A 19,685-nucleotide genomic window follows, 5' to 3' on the forward strand; every position below is an offset into this window, starting at 1 on the left:
TGCTTAGGGACAGCCTATATAGTACTGGGAGACTCAGTATGCTGACCCTGAGAAAGTGCAGTTAGAGACAACCAAGGAAGTACTTAAGACTGCAAAAGTAGGAATATTCTCAATTATATTCATAACCTTTTTCATACCATTTCAAGAAAGGACTAGATAATAACCTCATGAATACTTTACTTTCTCCAAAAGATTCAGAAGCAAACTTAGAAGGAGGTCACTCTTTTCCCTTAAACTGCTTCTACCAAACAAAATGTTTGGCCACCTAGAAACTTAATGGGGCCTGACATGCTTTTATCTGGCTGTCTTCTAAATCAACACCTAACCCCTTAGGAAACTGAAAAAATAATATACAGGGTAATAGCTTCGGCAAAGAGCTCCAATAAAGTGCTTCAGATCTGGCCATGTGGAAATGTTTGGTCCACGTTTTGAACTGGTGGTTACCAAAGAGTTCACGTAACAGGTTTGTATGTAGCACCTTTCATGCAAGGCATGGTAAGAGCCTATTAAAAAATCACTGTGCATATTACAGAATTGCAGCCACCTCACAAATGAAGTATTAGAGCCTGCACTGTCTTAACAGTTTATGTCAGGAAGTGAAAAAGATACTGTACCAAATCTGGAATTACAATGAGGAGTAATAATGTATGCTAAATGACTTTGTGTTTTAAGTGACTTTTTATGAGAAAAGTGAATTTTTGTGTTTTTCTTTTCTGCTTCACTTAGTCCTGAGATGTATTTTTTCTTTAAGCCTTGAATGAGTAATACAAAAGGAGCCCATTTTGTGATATAAACCTTGATGTACATGTTGAGATATTGGGACAACAATGAAAATGCCTTAAAAGGAATGCTTATGGATAAAGTTGCACTTATAACAGCACCCTTTAACAAAACCTGATTTTAAATTGTCTTTTTCATTTCTAAGGGTTCTCTTTCAATGTTTGCCATTGTACTTACAACTGTTATTAAATACCAAATCAAATAATACAAAAGCTGTAACATTTCCTTTAAAAGTAATGCTACTAAGGGATTTGGAGTTGAATGGCAGTGATTTTTACTTGACAATACCTATTATCAGCCACAGAAATCCAGTTCGTAACAAACCATCATATTTGTCTTTTTAAAAACATTTCATTACTTTTTAGTTAACTTTATTACTCCTAAAAAAAATTAAGTTGGTTTAACATTCACTTAAACTGATTGATACAAAAAGAAATAAAACAAAAAGGTGATTTTTATAACAAGTGGTTAATAATCATTTAAAAATCGTAAGATACAATTTAGCTAAGTATTATCTTTCCTTTTCCTTTACCCTGGAAAACTTTTTTTCAGACATAACCCATAACCTTGTTTAGATGATTCTGTCTAAATCTTTCAGGGATGGGGCGCCTGGGTGGCGCAGTCGGTTAAGCGTCCGACTTCAGCCAGGTCATGATCTCGCGGTCCGGTCCGTGAGTTCGAGCCCCGCGTCAGGCTCTGGGCTGATGGCTTGGAGCCTGGAGCCTGTTTCCGATTCTGTGTCTCCCTCTCTCTGCCCCTCCCCCGTTCATGCTCTGTCTCTCTGTCCCAAAAATAAAAATAAAAAACGTTGAAAAAAAAAAAATAAATAAATAAATCTTTCAGGGATGAGTATTGGAGGTTTAGGAAGAGAATCACATCTATCAGTTCTGTCAGTCTTCACATAGGTGTCAGTACAGTAATATATTGCAGGAAGCAGTCTCTTTCATTTTCACGTATGTAAGACTTTGGGAGGCAAAATGTTAGAGAAGGCAACCAGCTGTGTTTTCTTGGGCAGGTTAGTCTTTCTGAGCCTGTTGTCACTATAAGATGAGGAGGGTACTAACTGCCTTAGTGTCTTTGCCTCGATTATTCATTAAGCCTTCATTTTATGTGCAAATCAACCTAAAATTTCCTCTTAGAGATGTAGTAAACAGCAGGTAAAAAGTAAGATGGCACCTTAAAATAAGTTATCATTAATGGAAAATATTTCTTACTCCCCATTTCTTAAATTCATTCTTTATAGAAACTCTGCCACAAGTAAACTTGTAGTTCTAATCATATATATCAAGAACTGACAAGCTTTTACTCTCATTTTGCCTTTAAGTAACACAAATTGGTACAGAGTACACTATCACTACCAGATGGAAATTACTTTTGACTGACCAAACAGGAAAATATGATTACCTCACGACTATCCCATTTGATAGTACTGGAGGAAAATGTGAAAATTTTCTTGACGAGATCTCTAGACTACTTGTGTAGTCTACCTCAGACCTTCAACTAATGTTTTGTTTCAAGTGAAAAAGTATGTTTCTCCACAATTGAAGGGGGAAAGGAGTAAAATTTAGGACAGAAAAAACTTGTTCCAAGTATGTTTACATTTCTAACCTCTCAAAGACTAAACAGATCTTTCCTTAATCCTCATTCCCCAAAGATAACCACTATCAATAATTTAATCTATTCCTGTATTTTTTCTCTGTGTACAATATATGTATAATTTCATACATGCTGTTTTTGCAAGTTGCTTTTTTCAAGTACAGTAAACACCCTAAAGATGTAAAATAGTTGATCTTAGTTAAACCTTAATTTTGTTGTTAATCTACTCTTAATTGTGGAAGCCGTTCCTTTAATGAGTAGTTGTCATGGGAGAGATAGGAGGTGAAATCTGAGCTAAAACGACCTCAATACATTTTTTTTTAAGTTATTTATTTATGGGGCGCGGGGAGGGGGGAGGAGTAGGAACAGAGAGGGGAGAGAGAATCCCAAGCAGGCTTATGCTGTCAGCACGGAACATGATATGGGGCTCAAACCCATGAACTGTGAGATCGTGACCTGAAATGAAATCAAGAATCATATGCTTAACTGACTGAACCACTCAGGAGCCCCTCAATACCTCTTTTCAAAAGCAGCTCCTTTTAGAGGGCATCTGGCTGGCTCAGTCAGTAGAGCATGTGACTCTGGATTTCAAGATTGTGAGTTTGAGCCCCACATTGGGTGTATATTACTTAAAAGATAATTTTAAAAAGCAGCTCCTTTTAGATGAAATGTCCCTCCTAAAATTAGTCACCAAACCAAGGTGCTAAATATTCTTATCACTTTTAATGCTTTCTATAAATAAAAAATAAAAACAACTTTCAGAAAGAAGTGTATTCTAAATATTAGTCCAATTAGTTTTTATCAAAATTTAGTATTATGGGATCATGTCCTGTCTTCTTCACAAATGTGAGAAAGTCTTCAGGGCTCAATCCCATGGTTGCAGCATTGGTCATTGGATGAAAGTACACCTTTTCATGTCCACCTTCCAGAAAAGCAGAATCCAGAACAAATTTCACCTCTCCATCATCACAGAAGAGTGCCAAAGGTGTGGCACAGCCTTGGCCAACTTTTAGTTTTTCTAGCATGGCTGTTTCATCAGCAAACCGAAGATTTCCACTCCCAACACCTAACTGCTTAGCAAGATCATTTAAATTAATTTGTCTGTCATGAAGAACTGTCACCAGCCAATAGCCTTTTTTCTTCTTGTCTTTAAGGAATAAGTTCTTACTATGTGCGCCTTTCAAATGCTGGATATGAGGCATCATTTCTTCAACTGTAAATACCTGTAAAATATCACACGAAAAGTTTTAAAATAATGCATGTACACACTGCACATATACACAGCTCTATGTACTCTGCTTGCTGGGTGAAAACAGCAAGGTTAGGGGAATACTCAATGCCATAGATTGTCACTGGTAGAGACCCATTTCCAGCCCGTTACCAAATAACACACCTTGCTACCTCAATCCCTACTGTGAGGACCTCTTAGGCCAGTTCTCTATTCAATGTGCTGGCCAAGCCCTCACATTCCTCAAGTGATTATTTTTTTCTTTAAGTTTCTGGTACTGAAAGTTTATAGCAGCCCAGATTCCTATTCCTTAGCATCCCATTACATCCAGACCATGTGGCAACCTCCACTTTACAAATCTATAACCACAATGAGAGTGGGAGAGCAGGGAAGACAATGAGACTCTGGACTAACATCAGAAGAGCTGGCAATATGCACAGGTAAAGAAGGGGGAGAGTTACGTGTACTATATAGGAGAGAAGGTCAGAAAAAATGATAAAAGTCTTGATGTTAAATGTGTAAGGTTGAAGACACTGTATTTGTCTACCCTTTAAAGGTCACCATATTTAGTTATCATTAGCTGTCATTCAGCCCTGGAATAAAAACTATGTCCCTGCACCACTCAAGTTACAATGGTATTGTGAAATGTTTGCAGATCTTCACATCAATATACTATGTTAATACCAAACTCTATAAGCTTGGTGTCCTGCTATATGCATGATGCCTGAAACATGGTAGGCACTACACAGTTTATTGCCTGCTAACTATATATACATGAAGTGGACACACTGATCCAATATTCCAGACCAATTTAAGATGCACTAGTTTTCAGAATGTGACCAGGTCGCTCCAAGAGAAAACTCAAGTTTTCCCACGATAACATTAGTCCCGAGAGGCCTCTGAGGTGCCTGTCGGGTCCCTTCTGTGCTCTGGAACCCGGGAAAGGTCCTAGAACGGTCGCTTCTGCGGCACATTCCCGCTGGGGCATCTGGTCTTCACGGCCCTGCCCAAGGACCCGCAGCGGAGCCCACCCCTCCGGCAGGAGCCCCTCACCTCCGGGTGCTCCACGACCTCTGTGCGGATGGCCAGGGCGCCGAGCCGCTCATCCAGCGCCGCCCGCAACTCGGCACCAGCCATGCTGCTGTCGTGGCCCGCAGACACTGGGCGGAAGAGCGCAACAAACAGGCTTGGCTTCCCGCGAGGCAGGCCGACTGGAGGCTGGAGCGGAAGTGCCTAGAGGGACCCGCGCGACCCCGGAAGCCCAGTGCGGCGCCTTCCGGAGGCAGGGTCCTGCAGGGCTCGCACCGCCTTCCTACGGACACCACTCCCTCTGAAGTCTTCTTCTGGGACTGCTGTGCGAGACCTGCGGCGTTCCTTGTCCCGCGTTCCACAGGAGGAAGGCACCTGCCTTTTCATAGCCCTCCCTAACTCCTCTTGAGGTTCCCTAGGTGCAGCATATCTTTCATTTAAACAGAATCAGGACCACCTAACAAAGTTAAGTGTAGGGAGCTTTGGAGATCAGGCGAGTATGTGACCGTGGGCGGGCCCCAGGCAGAGAAGCTCCTTACCTCTTCCCCTGCCTTCGAAATGTACCTTCTGCCCACTGCTCCTGTACCGGGAGCCACTTAAAGGACATTGACTTGGGAGAGTAATGTGCTATTGAAACCATCGGGACAGTTTTTTGCCTGAAATTCCCTTAAGGCCTCTGTATAAACTCAAGATTCTGTCAGGTGCGTGCAGAGATCACCGCTGTCCTGTGGCTGCTCAAGTCAAGCCTCCTATTAAGTTTCGTTGCTTATTAAACTTGTCACTAATTAGTATAGAATGGACTGCCTCTTTCTTCCAGTCTTTCTCCTCGCGTTTACTATGTGTGGGGAGAGGAGCAGTTTCAGATTTTACCTGAGGAACTTAGGAGGTTTTAAACCAAAAGGGAGAGAGGAGGGCTCCAAAATCCCTATTCTTCAACAACTTTTCAACTTTTCATTTATAAATTACAATTTTACATTTGACCTTTCCTGAAAGTTACTTTCCATATGATTCGATCACAAATAATTCACGATGGCAACTGCATCTCACCTTTTTCAGAGGCAGTTTGCCTACCTCTTGGTGGGATGTTTTCCATTATCCTCTGAAACCCTCACTCACCACTTTTTTTCCCACTAGGTTTCTTTCTAAGAATCAAATTAGAAAGCAGAATAGGAAAGATCACCCATTTGAAGATATGGCATATCCCAAATAATTGTCCTTAAATATTTGAAGATGTTCAAGAAACCCCAAATCCAATCATGGTGAGCTAAGAGTAAACACGGGAAAGAAGAGTTGGAATCTGATTGTAACTAAGACATGTAAGTATGTCCAAAAGTAGGAACACATTAACCAAGGGTAAGATCTCCATGACAGCTGCAAAAGAGAACACAAAGAGCAAAAACTGGCATTTGCATCTCACGCATTGTCTACGCAATTGAATTTTCTGTCGTAGAAGTCTCTTTGGAAATGAACTGCCATCCATCAGTTATTTGAGACATGAATTCTCCCCCCAACAGACACCACACACACACACCCCTATAGCTACTCCATCACTGTTCATTTTCTAAAGTCCTTCCACTTCTTACCACTTCCATCACCCCAGCCTAAACTACTATCATTTTCCCACTTGATTGACACTAATGTTCTCTTAATTTAGTCTACTTGTGGTGGAATGACCAAGTATGCTGCTTTAAGCGAGTCTTAAAACCAAAGATTTTTATTATAAAATGGAGCCAAATCTGTCTATGGTAAAAGAACTTTATATCACTGCTTAAAAACTATCCTAACCCAGGGTTAATGCAGTAACTGCTTAAAAACTATCCTAGCCCAGGGTTAATGCAATATTTATCATGCATTATGTCAGCATTGTATTAATTACAAAAGAAATGCTATCCTCACTATCGTCCTTTGTCTTCAAGGCAAATACAATCTCAAATTTACACCAGACACAACATGAAACAGGTTATATTAAAAATGATAAGCATGAGCTTGAGGAACTAGATATCTAGTCACAGAACTTGAATTTAAAAATGTTATAGAAGTCTCACAATTCTAGGAGAGGGTTCATATCTGATAAATACATTTTATTGAATTATTTTACAAACAGGAAAAGAATAAGCAAGAAGTCTTGTGGCATTTCTACAAGAAAGTATTGAGGGAAAGACTTTTTGTCATTAGGAGGAGTGTGGATACTGGACAGAAAGGGACAGAATCTGAAATAGGGAGGTGGAAAATGGAGTTACACTAGGGTCCACGAAAACGGACCACATATAGGTCCACATATAGGTCTGCTCAAAGTAAAGAAATAACTACAACTGTAGCCTATCTGACAAAGGAAATAAAAAGGCCAAAACATTTATCAGCACCATGGGAACTGGGTATCATTGCATTTATTAGATGAAGTATGTTAGAGATCCCCATTACTGAGTGAAACAAAGGACAATTCCAGGTCAGATAAGTTGAAAGCCATCCTAAGAAGCAGTACATACTCCAAAAAAAGTGAAACAATCGGGGAAAAAATATTTGCTGCAATCTACGTCTCTTGAACATATCTTTTGGAACATCTCTATGTGCCACGCTCTCTGCTCTCAAAGACCTTAAAATCTGGCAAAGAGGACTGAAACATTCACAGAGAATAAATCCAAGAAAGTGTGACTAGTGCAACAATAGTAGCATAATGTGGGTGCTTTAGGAGCCCAGAGGAAGGGTGCTAAGACTGGGCAGGTGCACCAAGGAAAGCATTAGGGAAAGATGGCATCAGTTTGAAGAATAAGTAGGAGTCTGCAGAAAAAAAGAGGAAACCCAGGAGCTGAGAGATGGCGGAGGAAAAGCACAGTATGTCCTGGGGCAGTATGATTCATTGTGACAGTAGAGCAGAACTAGAAGCCTGTCAGTAGAAGACAAGGCGAGAAGTAGGCACAAAGAATCATTACCTGTTGTATTAAGGAACCAGGTATGTCCCACCATAAAGGGCCATGCAAAATAAATTAGGTGACATCTTCCTAGGGAATTCCATATTCTCAATCATGCTCTCAATATTTGAAAATATAGGGAAACACAATTTACTAAATGGAGAACATGAATTATAGAGGATAGACAACACAGCCCCACTTTTGCTTCTAAATACACATACCTATATAACAGAGTAGCTTAAAAACTAATTAGTATTAGAATCGTTCCCTAAACCTATTTCACAAAAATTGGCTTCTGAAGGTCTATGGAAGAGGATTATTCCTAGGTCAGGAGAAGATGGAGGTTAGTTCCTAGATAAGCGAGGATCTAGGAGGAAACTTCAGTTTCCTCCAAGTCAGAAGAGAAGGTGAAGACCAGAGTGGGAAGGATGGAAGGGTAGAGAACAGTCCCTTTCTTGGCATTTTGTCCCTCCAGTGGGTAGCAAGATAGACACCCACTGTCAGTGGAAGGCAGTCCACCTGGGCCAGCACTGCCTAAGCAGATGAGGCACAAGTACATCTGAGCATCGTCGCTCAATGAGGAGCCATGACAAAAAAGACAATAACCCCACAGTCCAGTTCCCTGGCTCCTCCAGAGACTCAGGTTCCTGGATGATTCCGTGGAGAAGAGAGGAAATCTCAGTTGATAGCCTCAGGTTAATGTTCCTTGCAGCTCCAATATGTGGGGACATGGGCCATATTATATTCAACTCAAAATATGATTGAAGATCAGCTACAGGCTAAAGGTGTAATGATGAGCAAAACCAGGCAGAGCTTCTGCCCTGGTGGAGCAAACAGTATATTGCAGGAGACAGATATTAGTCAAATAGTCACAGAAACAAGTGTTAAATTGCATGGGAGGCAAGTGCTAAAGACATATAAGTGATGCTAAGAGTCCATAATCAGGGAAGCCGACCTTGTCTGGGGACGGAGGAGCAGATCAAGGAAGGCCTCTCTGAGGAAGTGAAGCTTAAACTGAAATCTGAAAGGTGAGTAGGAATTAAGAGGGCAGAGAGAGAAGAGTGAATCAGGCAGAGGAAACAGCATGACCCTGTGTGCAAGGGTGAGAGGAAGCAAACCAAGGAAAAGGCATTGGAAGAGGGTCAGTGGGATTGGCGTGCAACAGGCAAGGGGAGGAGAGTCATGGCTCCATTTCACACACAATGGGGGTGGGAACGAAAATTCTCACCTGCTGAAAATACATTTCTCAAAGTGGTTATCTCTGGCTAATAGAACTGCAAGTATTGTAAAAATGTTTCTTTGTAGTTCTATCTTCTGAAAATTTCTATGTTGAACATATGTTATTTTTATAACGGAGGGGGGAATCAATAAGGTATTAAAAATAAAGAAATGCAAACCACGTCTCCACAAATAAGATCACATGAAGCTATTTTCAACAAAGACTTCAAAACAGAAGAAAGTTACAGTGTAAAAAAATTAGTAAGTGGGCAGACTGAATTTAATTACCCCTAAGTTAAAATATGAAACGGGTGAAAACATTCAGTTTTCCTGCCTGGAAAAATATTGGTTTCATACAACATAAACAAAACAAAACACATGTGGTAGATGACAGCCGATTAAGCAGAGAAATAACATGTTTTCTTTTTGTTCACTTTCAACACTCATTTTAAGTTAGGTGGTCATAAGGAAGCTTTGCTCTGGACGCAGAACTGCTTCCAGACGCTGACCTGAGCCCCAGGCCCTGCTGCAAACACCTCGTGAGTAATCCTGGCCTCCTGACCCTAGGCAGCAACTACTGTCATTCAGGATCCCCTGCCGAGGGAGGCCTGGCCAGCGAAGTGAGCTCCGTGCTAGCTGCTCTGCAAACCAGTTCTAACTTTCTGGACCAAGTGAACTTTAGATCACTAGATTAATGAGTGGAGATGAAAAGAGCTTTATATTCAGTGTTATTACGTGGTCTGTAGGCAGTTCTCACAGCAAGACAAGAAAATTGATTTCTCTACAAAAGTACTATAATATAGATTATTTTTTCCTACCTTGCATAGGGACTTGGGATATTTTAAGTCTAGCATTTCAGAATAATTAATTTGATCGGATACGGTTCAAGGAACTACTTTGGAATTTTTGTCCTTGCCTTACTGGCTAACAAGAGAAATTTCCCATGATTTTAATACATTAAATTAACTTGCAAGTAGAATATGTTTGCAAAAATTTCAATAAAAATATAACATTGAGACCAGAAATCACATATTATTCCTCTACTCCTGCTGATGTGATTTACCTATTTATGGCGAATGTTGATTTGAGTAAATATTAATAAGCACACTTTTGAAATGTACTGGATGTAACGTAAGAACAAAAAGGGCCAGTTCGATCAGAAAGAACCTCATATTCACTATATCTCCAAAATATAAAATAACTAGTTTTTTCAGAGTATAAAAATATTGTTTAATGTTTTTAACAATTTGTATGTATTTATTAATTTAAAAGTTTATTTATTTATTTTGAGAGAGAGGGTGAGAGGCCATGTGAATAGGGGGAGGGACAGAGAGAGAGAGAGAGAGAGAGAGAGAATCCCAAGCAGGCTCTGTGCTGTCAGCATGGTGCCTGATTCAGGCTCAGTCTTAGGAACCATGAGATCATGATCTGAGCTGAAATCAAGAAATCAAGAGTCAGATGCTTAACTGACTGAAGCACCCAGGTACCCCATGAATTTATTTTTTAAATAAATGTTATATAATCATACTTAAAAATAAATACAAAAGTTAAAAATATATGTGTTTTTACCAAAAAAAAAAAAATTAGATCACACACACAAAAAAGATTAAAAAATATTTGTCACAGGAGCACCTGGGTGGCTCAGTCGGTAAAGCATCCAACTTCGGCTCAGGTCATGATCTCACAGTTTGTGAGTTCAAGCCCTGCATCGGGCTCTGTCCTGATAGATCAGAGCCTGGAACCTGCTTCAGGTTCTGTATCTCCCCCTCTCTCTGCCCCTCCCATGCTCATACTCTATCTCTCTCTGTTTCTCAATAATAAGTAAACATCAAAAAATTTTTAAAAAATATCTGTCACAGGTATTATACATATATTCACATCACACATATAATGTGTATGTAAATTCTATATAATGCTGTTTATTTCTAATTTTACCTGATCAAGACAGAATTATACAACATATGATATTTTATGATCTGCTTTTTATTTTCACCCAATAGGTCTCTTTTCAAGTCAGTAGAGATCAACATTGTTACTGGCAATGTTTCTTTAGTATTCTACTTATTCACCCAACCCCAAATTTGGAAATGTCCAATGTCCAATGACTTACATGTAAATAATTTCAAAATTTTCCATATTATAAATAAGTCTATCATAAATATCTATATTCCTATATCTATGTTTGCGTAATTATTTTTTCCATAGAATAAATCCCCAGAGACTGCAAAGTTACACAATTTATAATTTAAATTGATAGCTATTGTCTATTGCCCTCTAGAATGGTTTTATTAATTTACAGTATAAGAATGTTCTATTCTCCACATGTTAATTAACAGTTATTTGATTACCAGAGTCAAGGATATTAAATAAGCAAATATGCTTTTGCACTGTTTTTAATTTTAGGAAAAATACAAGTATCAATATTATGCTTACTGATGGAGGATGATATATCTATACATATCAAATATCAACTTAATGCCATCAAGATAAAATATAAACTTCTCCACTAGACTGTAAGGAGAAGTAAGTTCAGTAGAGTGCAGCAATTTTTGTCTGCTGTGCTCCTGATGACAGGCAGACTCCCAAGAGAAAGGAACTTGAGTTTGCCCCACGTTCAGTGATCAGATCCATCTCCCCTTCAGAATCTGAATGTGTAAAGGGGTAGAAAAAGAGCCAAAATTGCATGGAAAGAGCTCCCTTCACAGGAAAGAACTTCAAGAGTAGGGAAGAAATGTTCCTAATTTACATTCCTAATTGTTTATATATTACTAATGTGTTTCCAGTTGTAGCTTTTCTTTTAATTTTATTTTTAGTATCTTTAAATCTTTTTTTTAATGTTTATATTTATTTTTGAGACAGAGAGACAGAGCATGGGCAGAGAGAGAGGGAGACACAGAATCCAAAGCAGGCACCGGGCTCTGAGCTGTCAGCGCAGAGCCCGACACGGGGCTCAAACCCATGAACCATGAGATCATGACCTGAGCCGAAGTCGGATGCTCAACTGACTGAGCCACGTAGGCACCCCTTTAGTATTTTGATAGTATAATATTTAAAATATTTATCTACAGTTGACCCTTGAACACCACCACCCACCCCCACACAGTCAAATATTCATGGACAACTTCTGACTCCCCCAAAACAGCTACCAATAGTCTATTGTTGACCGGAAGCCTTACTGATAACATAAACAGTGGATTAGCACACATTTTGTAGGTTATATGTATCACATACTGTATTCTTACAATAGAAGAAAATATTATTAGGAGAGTCATAAGGAAGAGAAAATATATTTACAGTACTTCACTGTATTTATTTTAAAAAATCCACATGTAAGTGGACCAGTGCACTTCAAACCTGTGTTGTTTAAGGGTCAACTGTAGTCTAATCTAGGTTCTCAAAGTGTAATCCCCAGATCAGTACCACTGTCATCTGTGACATTACCAGTGACAGCTCACCTTATATCTATAGACTCAGAACTCTGGGGGGTGGGCCAGCAATCTGTGCTTCACCCACTAGTTCAGGTGATCCTGATGCCTCCTCAAGTTTGAGAACTGCTGGTATAATCTAACAGTTTTCCCCTTATAGTTTTTGGTTTTGGAATTATGATTAGAAAGGTTTTCCCCACCTAAGTTTATGGAGAATATCATTTACATTATCTTCTAATTTTTGTTTAACATTTGAACACTTAATACATATAGACTTTCCCACCACAGGAATGTAATCTCCAAGAGGACAAGAGTCTACATCTATTTTATTTCTCTCTTTTATCCTAAAACTGTGATGGGTACATGATGGGTTCGTAATATATATTTATAAATTATTGAATTAACTCTCTAATTTTGGTGGAAGATGAGAAAATACATTTATAGCCTGAAGCAATAAATATCAGGAAACTATAGTTAGCCTTTCACTTGTCCTGGGTGGCTTAAAATAGCAATTGGCAATCCTAATTACAATACACTTAATCAATGTGTGCTCAGTGGTCATGTATTAGAGTTGTAATTCTTAGTGGCATTACATTTTTGGCACTGGTTCCTAAAAGAATTTAAAAGCTTGTAAGATGCTGAGTTCTATTAAGAAAAATTACCCAAAACTTGGAAATAAATGAAGGGATTACTGTTTGCCCTTTCGGTGTCCTGCTGGGTTTTGTTTAGCAGGCACTCACTTCTAGGGATTATCTGATTCTCTAGGAATGTTCACCTTTTTGACTTGGTATTTATTATTTTTTAGTATACAGGTATTGTATAACTCTGTAAGGGTAGATCTTAACGTGTAGAAAACAGATAGTAAGGTAAATGAATTTTGTCCCAAAGAGATGCAAATGATTTTTGTCCCACAGAAAAGATAACCCCAAAAGTTATAGCTTTATTGTGCTTTAGGATATTAACCAATTTTGTATCTAAATTAGCAATCTTGGGGCACCTGGGTGGCTCAGTTAAGTGTCCGACTTTGGTTCAGGTCATTTTCTCACAGTTCATGAGTTTGAGCTCTGCGTCTGGCTCTGTGCTGACAGCTCAGAGCCTGGAGCCTGCTTCAGATTTTGTCTCCCTCTCTCTCTGCCCCTCCCCTGCTCTCTCTTTCTCTCTCTCTTTCTTTCTCTCTCAAAAATAAATAAACATTAAAATAATTTTTAAAAATAAATTAGCAATCTTGTTCAAGCATTCATTCTCTCAGTAAGGTCTGAGGATCTAATGTATAAAAATGTGGCTCTAGTTTATAATGCTGTATGTATGTATGTATGTATGTATTTTTTAATGTTCATTTCTTTTCTTTTTTGAGAGAGAAAGAGACAGAGTGTGAGCAGGGGAGGGGCAGCGATAGAGGGAGACACAGAATCTGAAGCAGGCTCCAGGCTCTGAGCTGTCAACATAGAGCCTGACACGGGGCTCAAACACACAAACTGCAAGATCATGACCTGAGCTGAAGTTGGACACCTATAATGCTGCATTTATTATTGAAATTTGTTCCCACCAAAAAATAAATAAATCAATAAAGGTAAATATATGAGGTGATGGATGTGTTAATTAACTCAATGGAGGGGAATACTTTCACAATGTGTATGTATATCAAATTATCACGTTGTACATTTTAAATATCTTACGGTTTTGTCAATTATACCTCATTAAAGCCAAAGAGAATAAAATCAAAGACCCTATAGCAAAAAACATTTTAAGGAGATGTAATTGTGTATATAAATAAATCAGTGAAGTTGATGAGACTCAAGAGGAAACCCACAGAAAAGCTTTATGTAATTTGGATGCTAGTGATAAAGAGAGAACTATCTCATTTTTGATGAAAATCCAATGCAGGTATCTTTAATCAGTACCGGCATAGCTCTTATTAGAGGTTACTGGAGACTAATATCATGTTTTCCACTCAAAACATACAAAATTGTTTCTCTTACTGTTTTCCATAAAGAATTTTAATAGCAGTGGTAATACTAATGGAAACAAAGATTTACTACATATCACGGAGTACAGGTTGATATCAAATTAAACTAAAAAATGCTTATATTCATATGTTCAAAAGGTAAAATTTCAAGGCTGAATAAGACCCTAAAGATCTTCAATTCAAGTTCTTCAAAGGTGGAAGTGGTTAAGAAACAGCATTGGAATCAAACAGACTTGAATTTAGGTCCCTCTCACCAATCACTAAGGATGTGACCTGGACAGGTTATTTAAGTTTCCCAGGGATAATGCATCCCCTCTGGTCTGTTAAAATGTTGTGCAAAAATAAGACATTCAGTCTTGCAGGACTGAATCAGATGATGGAGATAAAACATTAAAAACAATGCCTCATCCTGGGATGCCTGGGCAGCTCAGTCGGTTAAGTGACTTCAGCTCAGGTCATGGTTTCACGGTTTGTGGGCATGAGCCCCACCATGAGCCCCTAGTCTGACAGTCCGGAGCCTGCTCGGGATTCTCTCTCTCTGCCCCTCCCCAACACGTGCATGCTCACACGGGCTTTCTCTCAATAAAACAAACAACTCTAAAACAAACAAACAAACAAACAAACAAAACACCCAAAGGACATGAGAGGAAGTGGAATAGGACCCCTTCTGCATCCCTCCCCTTTTCCAACAATTTAGTCCTAAAGCCATTAGGGATGAGAGCAAGGTAGGCATCCACAGATGTGGGGCAATAATCTGGTGGAGGGGCGTTCTGGTGGCTCTGCATGGGTATAAGATTAGATTACAGAAAAGTTGCAAAGACAGGGGAGAGAGTTCCCAAATGTCCTTCATTCAGTTTCCCCTAATGTTAACATTTTACATCCAACCAGGATGAAGAGGATATCCACTTCAAGGGCGGATTGGCCTGGGACTCCAAGCTGAAGAGAGGCAAGGAAAACATAAGCTCACGGATGGGGATGGGAGCCAAAGTGAAGATTGGTTTCATGCAAGGAAATTGCTCAAATAATTAAATATGTTATGGTTGATGAAAGTCAGTTTCTCACTGCCAAAAAAGGAAGTTTACAAAGGTGGAAAAGGAAAAGACTAGGCTGAAACTTTAGTCTTAGATTGGAATTGGTGAGATTAGTAAGAAGTCATGGTTTTCAATGTATATGGATGGAAATGTGTGCATATGTGTGTGTATATTCCCTAGCTTTGTCCACAGAGAAAGCTTGAGAGCAGAGACAAAGAGCACACCTAACACCCAGGACTTAGATTGTAAATACCATTCTCCACTGAATGGAACTAGAACTTCCAGTTTTAGGCATTATTCTGGAGAAAGAACTGAACTGGCAAGCAGAGGTGTATGCACAAGAATATTCACTGTGGGACACCTGGCTGGCTCAGTCGGTAGAGCCTGCAATCTTCATCCAGGGGCTGTAAGTTTGAGTCCCATGTTGGGTGTAGAGGTTACTTAAAAATAAAATCTTAAAAAAAAGAATATTCATTGCAATTTTTTTTATAAGTTAAATACTAGAAACAACCCATATATGTAGCTATGTAAGTATGGCACTTACAGACAATGGAATATTTCACAGTCATTTAAAAAGAATGATATGGGGCACCTGGGTGGCTCAGTTTGTTAAGCCTCTGACTCTTGATTTTGGCTCAGGTATTGATCTCACGGTTCATGGGATTGAGCCCCACAGCAGGCTCTGTGCTGACAGCCTGGAGCCTGCTTGGGATTCTCTCCTTCTCTCTCTGCCCCCTCTCCCAAAAAACCCCAAAAAACTTTAAAAAGAATGATATAAATCTATGTTCACCAATATGGAAGGTTTCCATTATATACTTCTGTAAAGATAAAAAACAGCTTTTATACTATGAATCTTATTTATATAAAATTGCATGTGTACATGTATTTATACACAGAGATACAGGGAATGATGTTCACCAAAATAATAAAAGTGGTTACTTCTGGATAGGTAAGATTTAGGATTTGATTCACTTTCTTTTTTTAAAATAAACTAGGGGGCACCTGGGTGGCTCAGTTGAGTGTCCAGCTCTGGATTTAGGTTCAGGTCATAATCCCAGGATTTGGGGTTGAGCCACATTGAGATTCTCTCTCTCTCCCCATCTGCCCCTCTCCTCTGCTTGCACGCATGTGCTCTCTCTCTCTAAAAAACAAAAAGGAGATGTTAACAAAATGCTTTAAAATTTGGAATAAATTAAGATTACAGAAAAGTTGCAAAGACAGTAGAAAATTCCCACATGGCCTTCACCCAATTTTCTCTAATGTTTACGTGTTATAGTAACTATGATACATTTGTGAAAATCAAGAAGTTAACACTGGGGTACTACAATTAACTACAGACTTTATTCAGATTCCACTATTTTTTCCACTAATGTGCTTTTCTGTTCCAGGATTGTATCCAGGATTCCACATTGCATTTGGTCATGTCTTCTTAGTCTCTTCTGATCTCTGATAGCCTTTTCTTGCTTTTCATGACCTTGTCAGTTTGAAGAATTCTGCTCATATATTTTGTAAAATGCTCTTAAATTTGGGTTTGTCTGATGTAGCCCCCATGATTACAGAGTTGTGAGTTTTTGGAAGGATACTACAGAGATGAATGTCCTCATCATATCATTTCAGGGGACATGTGATATCAACATGACATCATTGCTGATGTTCACCTTGATCAGTTGGTTAAGGTGGTGTTACTGTTTTTCCCTTTCCATATTCTATTCTTTGGAAGCAAATCACTAAGTTCAGCCCTCACTCAAGAGGAGAGGAATTAAGCTTAACCTCCTAGTGACAGTTATATACATGTATTATATAGAATTCTTCTGTAGAAAGGATTTGTCCCTTCTCCCCTATTCATTCATTCATTCATTCATTCATTCATATCAGCATGAATGCATGTATACTTATTTGATACTTTGGGTTATAATCTAATACTATTTTATTTTGTTGCTCAAACGTTTCCAACTTTGGCCATTGGGAGGTCTTTCAGGTTGGCTCCTCTGCTCTTTTAACTGCCCTCATTCTTTTGTTTGCTTTTTAGCCACTTTCTTTCTATATTTGGGGGGGTACTGTGTGAACTTTCTACCTTAGTATTATCTTCATTAGAAAAGTATCGATTATTTTCACTTAAAATTGGGGAAAAAAGATATGACCTCTACTTTGGTATTCTACCAATGAACTTCTGCTTGTTTTTCAAGTGCTCGGTAAAGCAAATAAGAGAGCAAAGAACAATTTCTTGCAGAAATTGCACTGCAGTGGATGTTTGTAAATGTAAGTGAAATGATAGAAAATGGAATGAACTTTTATAGTTTTCAAGTGTTTGGGTGTCAGGTTCATTTAAAAAAAAATTCCAGGACAGAGGTTTCCATTCAGTCATTCAGCCACACTAACTGCACACCTGTGGCAGGCACTGGAAAGACAAAAATGAAAAAGGGGAGAGGGGGCATGAGTTAAGAGGCCAAATTTTGGGAGGGAGGTAACAGTAAGTATGCTTTTGAGTAAGAAACTCTTCTGTACCATATCATTAGCCTAGGGTAGTGTTAGACCTTGACGACAGAGATAAAACAATACTTATACACTTGAGAAGTGTTGGAGGTTGTGGTCAAGGGAACAGGCCAAAAGACATAATGTCCATTCAAGGTGTGGAAATGCTCTGGGAGGAGGCTGTAATATTCGCAACAGCAAACCCTTATTATGAACCAGGTATTATTTTTTTAACTTTTTTTAAAATTTATTTTTGAGAGAGACAGAGTGCGAGCGGGCGAGGGGCAGAGAGAGAGGGAGACACAGCATCCGAAGCAGGCTCCAGGCTCCCAGCTGTCAGCACAGAGCCAGACGCGGGGCTCGAACCCACGAACCCTGAGATCATGACCTGAGCCGAAGTTGGACGCTTAACGAGGGAGCCACCCAGGCGCCCCTGAACCAGGTGTTCTTATAAACCTTACTGCTATTCTATGAAGTAGCTGCTGTCATTGCCAGAGTGCAGAACCGAAGCACAGAGTTTACATAACGTCCCCAAGCCTACGCATAGGGAAGGAGCTGACACAGGAACCAGCTCTGGGTATCCATATATCAGGCGACATTTGAAACAGAACGCCCCTAACTGAATATACAAACTGGTTCTATCACCACTTTCCTCGCATTTTTTCCTTCTTGTTAGCTATGTGTCTTTCAAAAGCGTATTATTTCTCCACACTTCAGCACCAAGGCCCCTCAAACCCCAGAGTAATAGTAACTTCTCAGAAATGGAAGGGAAGTGTACAAGTGATTGCCGACGACGCGCGCGTCTGATCCACGGAGAAGGCCACTGGTTGAAGTAGAGCTTACCCACCCCCCCACCCCCCACTCCGCGGCCTCCAACGGGGCACCTCTGACAACCCCAGTCCTCGCCGGCGCAGCCACTATGTCTGATTCTGACTTCCGAATTCCGGAAAGGACCGCTTCCGGCGGTACCGGAAGTGTCACGGGGACCGTTTCGGGAACGGACCGTGGGACTGCAGTCCCGGTCCGCAAGGTGATCTCCGCCTTACCTCAGAATCCGGACACCCCGGACCTAACGTAGCAGCAAAGTGAGTGGGGTTCCTTGGCCGGGTCGTCCCGAGGGGGCGTGTATTGTTTGCCCTGAAGTGTCAGTGGCACCGATCGTAAACACGGAGCAATCGGAAGCCTTTCCGCGTTTCATTTAATCCCTGCGTGACCCCAGCTGAGGTTTAGCGAAAGCGTTATTTGCCCAGAAGCGGCCGGCTGCCCCCCTCTTCCCGCGCGTCCCTCCTGCCCTGGGCCCAAGGCTTTCTGGGCCCGGTTCGAGGCGAAGCCACCCCAGAGCCGTCATTCTTATACAATGACTTCTTTTTGCCTTTCAGATAAGTTCCAAGGCTGACAGGTCTTACATTCAGACGTTTCCACCAACGCACCAACACCTTTTTTCAGATTCCATGACGAGATCCTAGCTGCGAAAGAACACCGAATTGGGAGTCAGACAGCCTGGGTTCTAGGCCTGACTGTCATTAATTGGTGGTATGACATTGGAGAAATCTTTCTGACCTCTCTGGACTCCCCGTTTTCCTTTTCTGTAAAATGAGGAGCGTGGAATAAGTAGTAAGTGAGGTAACTTCCAGTTTCCACACCTGGATTATTGCCACCAGTGTGTTTTCTAATTCCTGCCTCAGTTAGCTTTCTGTACTTTGGTTAATCCCCATGTAGGGCCTTTCTTCCCATTCCATCAATCCATGCCCTTGTCAGGTCTGGGTTTAGACTCATTTAAAAATGTTTCCTAAAGGAATCCCTTTACTTCTTAGTCCATGGACTCGTACCTAAGTAAAAATTTTAACATGTGCCATTCTTGAGGTGTTTAATGTGCCTGAGAATCATTATATTGGCACAATAAACTCTGAACGACAGGACTCTGGCTTATTAAACTTTGAATCAACGTCCTCATACACAATGTCTGAAAGATGGGTACTCAGGAAATGTTTGCTGAGGAGAATATGTACACCTCACATTATTTTAGTTACT

The 19,685-nt window shown here is 40.0% G+C and overlaps 2 protein-coding genes across 7 annotated transcripts in view; one reads left to right on the top strand and one right to left on the bottom strand.

Moving 5' to 3' along the window:
- Positions 1-3,080: 3,080 nt before the first annotated feature.
- Positions 3,081-4,839, bottom strand: LOC131485082 (prolyl-tRNA synthetase associated domain-containing protein 1). Its single transcript, XM_058684071.1, has 2 exons — positions 4,658-4,839; positions 3,081-3,599 (listed from the first exon to the last, which is right to left on the bottom strand). Exons 1-2 carry the CDS (start codon positions 4,739-4,741, stop codon positions 3,168-3,170), a joined length of 516 nt encoding a protein of 171 aa, XP_058540054.1. The 5' UTR covers positions 4,742-4,839; the 3' UTR covers positions 3,081-3,167.
- Positions 4,840-18,608: 13,769 nt separating this feature from the next.
- Positions 18,609-19,685, top strand: part of MTIF2 (mitochondrial translational initiation factor 2) — a 28,116-nt gene continuing 27,039 nt past the window's right edge. Inside the window, exons 1-2 of one of the 6 annotated variants that reach the window (XM_058684072.1) lie at positions 18,609-18,739; positions 19,034-19,277. The gene's annotated coding sequence lies outside the window, so the exon portion shown is untranslated. The remainder of the gene's footprint in view (positions 18,740-19,033; positions 19,278-19,685) is intronic. The other 5 variants (XM_058684073.1, XM_058684075.1, XM_058684076.1 and 2 more) reach the window with 5 other exon arrangements.

Source organism: Neofelis nebulosa, chromosome 9 (assembly GCF_028018385.1).
Source record: "Neofelis nebulosa isolate mNeoNeb1 chromosome 9, mNeoNeb1.pri, whole genome shotgun sequence".
In the NCBI taxonomy this organism is placed as follows: domain Eukaryota; kingdom Metazoa; phylum Chordata; class Mammalia; order Carnivora; family Felidae; genus Neofelis; species Neofelis nebulosa.

Coding starts and splice junctions, on each gene's coding strand:
- LOC131485082 (XM_058684071.1), bottom strand. CDS start 4,741: ATGGCTGGTGCCGAGTTGCGGGCGGCGCTGGATGAGCGGCTCGGCGCC. Junction 3,600..4,657: donor AGGTCGTGGAGCACCCGGAG/GTGAGGGGCTCC, acceptor GATATTTTACAG/GTATTTACAGTTGAAGAAAT.